The sequence below is a fragment of the Cydia strobilella genome, chromosome 25 (genome assembly GCF_947568885.1).
Source record: "Cydia strobilella chromosome 25, ilCydStro3.1, whole genome shotgun sequence".
Taxonomy (NCBI): domain Eukaryota; kingdom Metazoa; phylum Arthropoda; class Insecta; order Lepidoptera; family Tortricidae; genus Cydia; species Cydia strobilella.
The window spans coordinates 7,346,450-7,354,535 of NC_086065.1; the positions used below are offsets into that span (position 1 = coordinate 7,346,450).

The 8,086-nt window shown below is 37.4% G+C and overlaps 1 protein-coding gene across 1 annotated transcript; it reads right to left on the minus strand.

The window, feature by feature from the left end:
- Positions 1 to 4,442: 4,442 nt before the first annotated feature.
- Positions 4,443 to 7,743, minus strand: LOC134752713 (uncharacterized). Its single transcript, XM_063688398.1, has 2 exons — positions 5,455 to 7,743; positions 4,443 to 4,527 (listed from the first exon to the last, which is right to left on the minus strand). Exon 1 carries the CDS (start codon positions 7,613 to 7,615, stop codon positions 5,534 to 5,536), a length of 2,082 nt encoding a protein of 693 aa, XP_063544468.1. The 5' UTR covers positions 7,616 to 7,743; the 3' UTR covers positions 4,443 to 4,527; positions 5,455 to 5,533.
- Between the last annotated feature and the right edge of the window lie 343 nt (positions 7,744 to 8,086).

Below are 8,086 nucleotides of genomic sequence, written 5' to 3' on the forward strand. Positions count from 1 at the left end.
TGTCCGTCTGTCTGTCACCAGGCTGTATCTCATAAACCGTGATAGCTAGACAGTTGAAATTTTCACAGATGATGTATTTCTGTTGCCGCTACAACAATAAATACTAAAAAGTAAGGAACCCTCGGTGGGCGAGTCCGAGTCGCACTTGTCCGGTTTTATTTATTTATTTCAGAACTTGAGACTCAAGAAAAACGGGATATAGATGGTCAAGCAAATCTTGTCAGTAGAAAAAGGCGCGAAATTAAAATTTTCTATGGGACGATATCACTTCGCGCCTACATTTTTTTAAATTTACCGCCTTTTTCTACTGACAACATTTGCTTGACCAACTATATCTATGTGTGGAAGTCGAGAATGCAATTACAAAACATAAGAATTGTAAAGTCATATTGATAAAGAAAGAGTGGACTGTATTTCGAAAAAAGTGGCGAGAGAAAATATGGGAATACGTAAGTCCCGGTAAGGGCATTCATTTGTGTGATGAACAAAAATATTTGTTCCCGAGTTATGGGTGTCTTCTATGTATATAAGTATGTATTTATATATTGTATGTAAGTATGTATATTGTCGTCTAGCACCCATAACCGTTCTTCAAACTTGACAGCTTTTTATTTTCCTTCATGTACCAGAGCCGACACTTTAATTGTCTTGTAACAGAAGACACCTTTTTCTCAAATGTGTTTGACCATGTTCTATCAAAATCGCTGCCAACTTAGCTTGGTCTAACCACAGGGCGGACTATACATCTAAAATCACTCGCGTTTCTATGTGTGAACGGCACGTCCGTACACGCATCATGCGTCATAGTGTGAGTAAGTTGCTTAAAAATAGTACTGAGAGCACGCCAGAAGTCCATCAGATTTCTGTCGCGGGGCGAGGTAATTCGAGTCGGGGCGGGGCGGTGCGTGGCCGTTCTGTATGATAATACTATTACGTATTCTGTGGTCTAACTCTACATCATTGTTATTTTGTGGTTACTTTTGCCACCCGCTTAGTTTAACTTTACGAGTTTAACTATTCCTTAATTCACTTTTAATCTCCTCCAATAATCCTTTCATCCCGAATTAAAACGATCGTAAATGTAACACTATGTCAAAAACATCGAAAATATGTTAAACGCAACAATTTAACACATTAAAACAAAAAACATTTACAATATCGGAATAAAATTCTTCGAATTCATCAATAATCCCTTATCTTTAATACTTTGTCTTAAAGTTTAAATTCTTTTAGCAAAAGTGGGTGAATGTATAAAAGTATAAATCAATCAAAGCGCGCAAACCAGTGATTACGAGTCAGTTGGTGCGGGTTCGGTGCCAGACGGGCATCAATCAAAACTTCTCTATTTTGCGTTGTGATTTACAAATGGGACTTGTTATATGGTTGTTATTAATGTTGGGGATGGTATAATAAATTGTGTGTTTATGTAAGTTTTAGCATATAGAAAGGTTTAGGTTTGAAGGGGTATATAGCTTATTATAAATAGGTAATAGTCGGGCTGGGTATTTTTTTCTGTAGTGCACTGGACTTTTTTTTAGGATATGTAAATTTAATGTTATTTGTGCCTAGAATCATGAGCTGATTCCATGCTCCTAGGAAAGAAACAATGTCCCAAAATGTTCATACATTTTACGTACTTTCCATTTCGTTACCGCCGTACTCGGCCGTGCAAAATGTTTGAAAAATGGTAACAGACTGGAAAAATAAAACTTGGGACGCTTTTTCCTCCTTAAAGGAACGAAGGTCAGGAGCTCGTGAGTGTTTTGAGTAGGAAAAACATTAAATTTACCTATTTTGGAAAAAAGTCCAGTACATCATTACAGAAAAAAATGCCCGGCTAACAAATTTGTCAGTAGGGTCAAATCGCGAACAGTGGATCACTTAACCTAATTTCAACACGAGAGAGTCTATTTGCTTCCCTGCTACTCTTAATACAGCAGACACATTTAATAGTCGAACAAATTGAAATGGGCAAGCATGGTTATTCTAACACTCGAGGGTGCCACAGTATAGAGCGAAATTTGGGCGACTGAGCCACTGTTCGAGCTGAGCCATTTTTCCCACCTTGACCCTAATAACAGTAGAATTAAAATGAACTACACACACATCTTTTCATTGAAGTTATAATATGTACAAGCCTAATAATATTTTGTATTACACTAACAGGAGAAATTAACCAAAGGTAATGAAAAAGCTTAAAATACTCGTAAAATGTGTAAAATGTACTTATATATTTCAATTAAATATCATGGTATTGTCCTATTACCTACCAGCAGCATCTACATTTAATATTTTTCAAAATGCCATAATTTTTACTCTAAATCGTTTTCATCAATAATTGACAGGTTAGAAAATGAAAGAAAATTCAACGTCAATCTCTTTATAACATAATGACAATAATTATTGATGACATGGCGATCGCCGATCGTTATTCAATATCGTCATATCGTCATATGATCAAATCGAGGTGTCAAAGACAGATGCTCCGCTCAATTAAATTAAATGGCGTTGGTGACCATTATTTACCAAGTTTCGCGGACAGTAAATATGGACACACCCATTAAATTTCCATTTCAAAACATCTATAAAACTGTTCTTGTGAGCTGTAGGTATTTCTAGCGATTTAAAAAAAAAATGTAGAAATTAAAAATACTTTCGTTGCGTCATAAGCGCTGGTGGCCTAGCGGTAAGAGCGTGCGACTTTCAATCCGGAGGTCGCGGGTTCAAAACCCCCGGCTCGTACCAATGAGTTTTTCGGAACTTATGTACGAAATATCATTTGATATTTATACCAGTCGCTTTTCGGTGAAGGAAAACATCGTGAGGAAACCGGACTAATCCTAACAAGGCCTAGTTTCCCCCTCTGGGTTGGAAGGTCAGATGGCAATCGCTTTCATAAAAACTAGTGCCTACGTCAATTCTTAGGATTAGTTGTCAAGCGGACCCCAGGCTCCCATGAGCCGTGGCAAAATGCCGGGATAACGCGAGGAAGATGACTTTCGTTGCGTCATTATCATAGCGAACTCACAATAATCTTAAATGTCATAGATTTCATAGAGCATACTGGCGCTTTAGGCATTTATGCCAATTTCCGCCATTTTCGAGAAAAAACGGATCGAGGGAAAAAATCTTACTATCGGGACTGCTCACATTTCTCTAGAATCAGTTGAGAAATGCGATCTGCAGAGAAGAACAAAAGCGATTCTCCAGCTGAAACGAAGACCTTAGCTAACGCTCTGTCAATAATTTTAATCGCCATCTAGTGTGCTGAAAGCTATCTCAAAACCATATCGCTCGTGTACCTGTCACGATTATCACAAATTATTTACCAAAAAGACGGGCCCCGCTCTAGAACATATCCAGTAAAAATTAAATTCAACCTTTCAAGTAATTTTTAGACTTGTTAGTAGAAGACTAAGTGTAATAAAAATTCCTTTTTACATAATTAACAACAATAGTTTTTGATCACAATATTCCGTTACAGTTCAACATCTAATCACCTCTCTTCTCAATCGTCCTCCCTTCACCTCTTTTCACGCATTTTTTTATTTATTTAAAATACCTTCCATTTACAAAATGTCAACTTTACTTCTAAATTTATTAAATTATGGATTGACAATGATTATTCAACTCTTTATTTCGTTAAATCTTTTTCGAATAATTATTAGGTAATTTTAAAGAATTTTACGAGTAGGGATGTCTGCATGCTTTTTCGAATAATTAGGAGGTAATTTTAAAGAATCTTACATAAGGATGTCGGCGTGTGCGTGTCATACTTTGTTTACCCCGTCGGTTGTAGTCAATCTTGCGGCCCAAGCTTGCGGTAAGCGCAATTAATGGACTGTAGTGGTATCAAAACCGCGTTGTTGACCCTTCGATGTAACTATAAGGTATAAGTATAGTCAGCTGCAGAGAAAAGGTACCCCACGGCCATACTACTCCATACTAATTTACAGAACTTTGTATGCAAGGGGGTGCCTTTTCTCTGCAGCTGACTGCTGAAGGATTTATTGTCTTTTATGATAAAGTAGGCAAACTAACAGACGAATTCCCTGATGGTAAGCGATTACCGTCGCCCATGGACGCCCGCAACACCAGAGCTGTTGTAAGTTCATTGTCGGCCTTTGAGATAAGGCCTCTCACAGTTAATACAATGAATGCATTTTTGGGAGCTATGTATCAGAATACATATCTGTTAGCGTTTATAATAAGCGTATCTTATTACTAAGAATTGATCGAGCCAAGGCCTCCAGTGCCCAAGCCGGGGATCAAGCCAGCGTTGTGCCCATCGCTGGGGAAAGTACGATAGCCACAAAATGTATATCTTGCCTAGATTCATCTGATGTAACTCAACTATCTTAACATCACTAATAAGGAATCTATTTACTTCTATTATTATGCTGATATGTGTCAGTTCAGTAGCAAAAGGACATGACTCATACCTGATAATTTTACTTCCACGGCTGCAATCTCCATGTGCGCTCCTCTTTGTACTTTGTGATGACCATATTAGTAGAACAGCTGGGCCTGTATTGTAAAAGGTACACATTGACTCCTCAATAGTCACTAAGTACATCACGATTTTATATTTATAGATGTCTCAGAATTTATTATTATACCAAAGCACATGTATTAACAGTTTATGTATGTACATGACTCAATCAGGCACCTTAGTAGTGCGTGACCCATTCATGTATTTGATTATTGTAATATACACAGTAACTTGTTTGTTACAATGTCCCATTTATTGTGCTGGACTCCACACATCGTCTGTTCATAGCTCGTCAGCCATGAGGAGTAGCGCTAGCTCCTAACAGAAACTATTATCATTAACCTCTCCTCAGAGCAGGTTACCACCATTGAATTAACTTTCTTATAGTCGGCGGACTTCTATGCCCCTTACCCGACAAAACCTCGCAAGGCATCTCTGATCTAACGCTGTCAAGACCGACCGAATCTTTATGTCTTCGACCCCGACAGCGCTAGCAACAGCATCTCTGGTCGAGCGTTCTTATGGCCGGCATGCTTTTCCTCCGACCGCAACAGCGCCCGACCCAGAGGAAATCAGTAAAATATTGACTTGAGTCTGTCCACAACCAGACTCCTTTATTTGATATAAGCAAGATTATCATGACAGCCTTCCCGCAGACAAGGCGTCTTATGCTAGTACATGGCTTTATCATTCGATTTTATTGAAACTATAATGTACTTGTATATCAACGTCAAATCTTTCATAGGGAATCATATTTGTTTTATTTCCCTTGTGACTTATATTATTATCTTTTTTACTAATTATACTTAGCTCTCAATTTGCAGTGTAGCGTCTTGTACTTTACTATATATTTATTGACACACTCAAAGAAATACTTTTTCATAACAGCAAGTAGTTGTACACCAGTCGCAACAGGAAAAAGCGTCCTTTATCATAGATAATATAACAGAAGGAAGTCTTACCATAGACAGTGTGAAACGGAAGGAAGGTTTTTTATAGTAGGTGATTCGCGATATGTCGCGACACACCCGTCGAGGAAAATTAATGTTGAGTTAAGGTGAGCATTAAGTGGCGCGTCCAATCTTTTATTCTTTTCATTGCTTGAACCGCCGCTGCCCTCTTATGGTTTCCCTTTCCAGTCATCGACTCTTCCTGTATTTCCTTTTGCTCATGGTCTTCCATCACTTCGTTTACTTCTGTTGAACTTTCTATCATTTCATCTGAGATGTCCATGTGGCTTATCTCATCTGAACCATCCATTATTTCATCATCATTTAACATATCTATGTCCTCATGCCTCTCTGTATCGTCCATTACTTCTTTATGCTTCGTTACATCCATTTCGTTAATTATAGCTCTATCTATTTCATTCTCTGATGAAATCATAGGTTCTCTTATTTTTAATGACAATTCTTGATCTAGGTTATTGCTACCATATGGTGAGTTTAACGATTGTTTGATACACGATTGATCTTTCATGAGGTCTTCAGATAACAGAGACTCTTCTGCTTCTAGGGGATACAAATGTGCAATAGACCTTGTGAATATTGCCTCACCCACTTTTACTTTTGCTACTCTACATAATCCGTCTATTCCTTTAAGTAGCTCTGTTATACGACCCACTTTCCAATTTCCCCTGTTTTTACTTTCTCCTTTGATCTGTACAATGTCACCAATGCATGGCGCAATTTTTGCTTTTACTCTAGCTTGTTTTGGTGAATGATTATATCGTTCTCTTAAACTCAGTAGGTATTGATTTATAAACATGTCTTTATATTCATTCATAATCATTTCACCTCTCTTCCAACCTTCTAACAGTTGTTGCTTAGTAGAGGTACTTGAAGATGAGATCCTTTCTTCTAAATTGTCAATATTAATACACCTTCCAGGTGTCAGAAAATCCGCCGGTTTTAAAATATGTCCTTGATCATTTCCTACATAAGTCAAAGGTCTAGTATTTACTATGGCCTGTACTTCTTTGATGATTGTTAACAGCTGATTGTCTCCTAGTAAATGTTTTTCAAGGGTTCGCTTAAGACAATGTTTCACTATCGCTACTAAGCGTTCATACACTCCCCCATGCCAGGGTGCTAATTGAGGAATAAATTTCCATTGTACTCCTTTTGATGATGAATTAATTCCAGTCACTACTTCCGACAGTAGTTTAAATTGAAGTGCATTATCCGACACTATTATTGAAGGAGTTCCTCTAGCTGCAACAAATCTTCGAAACGCCAAAGAACATTCATCCGTAGACATATCTTTTACTATCTCAAGGTGAATGGCACGTACCACTAAACAAGTGAATAAACAGACCCAACGTTTTTCTTGACTTTTATCTGATTTGACTACCATAGGTCCGAAGTAATCCATTCCAACATAAGTAAAAGGTGTCTCATATTTTACTCTCTCTGGAGGTAAAGCAGGTGTGTTGGGTAAAGTGTAAGCTCCTCCTCCGTGTTTTACACATTGTGGACATTTATTTATGATTTTCTGAACTTGTGCTCTACCTTGTGGAATCCAAAACCGTTGTCTCACTTTACTTAATGTATGTGGTACTCCTACATGATAATTTTCTTCATGTATTCTTTTTATGACCTTATTGGTAAATTCACAATTTTTAGGTAATAAGATTGGATGTTTTGTTTCATATGACAAGTCTGAATGTGTCAAACGTCCTTCAGATCTAAGTACTCCATCTATGTCGGTAAATAGTCCTAAGTTTCTAGTGAGGTGTGTTCTTTTGCCACCACTTTCCTCCGGGAAGTATTGTTTTTGGACTTTTATTATCTCTTGTACTTCTGACTTTATTTTATTATTTATATTCGTTTGTGCAAGATGATCTTTATCTGATATTTCTGTCATTATGTCTTCTTTATTTGATGTAACTATTTCCTTTTCACTTGCTAATTCTGTAATCTTCTCTTCAGATGCTTGTGTGTTATGATTCGAGAGACCCTCCCGCGTCAAAAGAGTATTCTCTACTACGGGTGAACTTGGCCACGTAGTTGGATCTTGTAACAAAAATGCTGGACCGTTTAGCCATTTGGTTAATTCTTCTTTTGACTTGAGAGGCCTCGTTGCCACATCCGCTGGATTTAATGTAGATGGAATGTACCTCATATCCAAATCTTTATTACGTTTGATTTCTTCTATCCTTCGTGCTACAAACGGTACTAACAGCTTATTCGATTTGTACCAGCTTAATACGATTTGACTGTCACACCATAGCACTTGCTTAGTTACCTTTATTGGGAGATATTTCGCCACCTATTGTAGTAATCTATTTCCAATGACAACTCCTAGTAATTCCAATCGTGCTATTTTCAAGTTTTCTTGATCTTTTATAGGAGTTAGTCTGGATTTTCCAATTACAAACTTTAAATTGTTTTCTTGTAATAAATAAACCACTGCTGAATATGCCACGACTGAAGCGTCTGTGAAACAATGAAGTTCACAATCTTTGTTGTTCGACATAAGTCTTGGTAGACATATATCTTTCACTGTGTCAAGATCTTTCAAGATAATTTCCCATTTTTCCGTTACTTCATTTGACACAGGTGAATCCCATTTCTTATTTTCTTTCCACAAAGA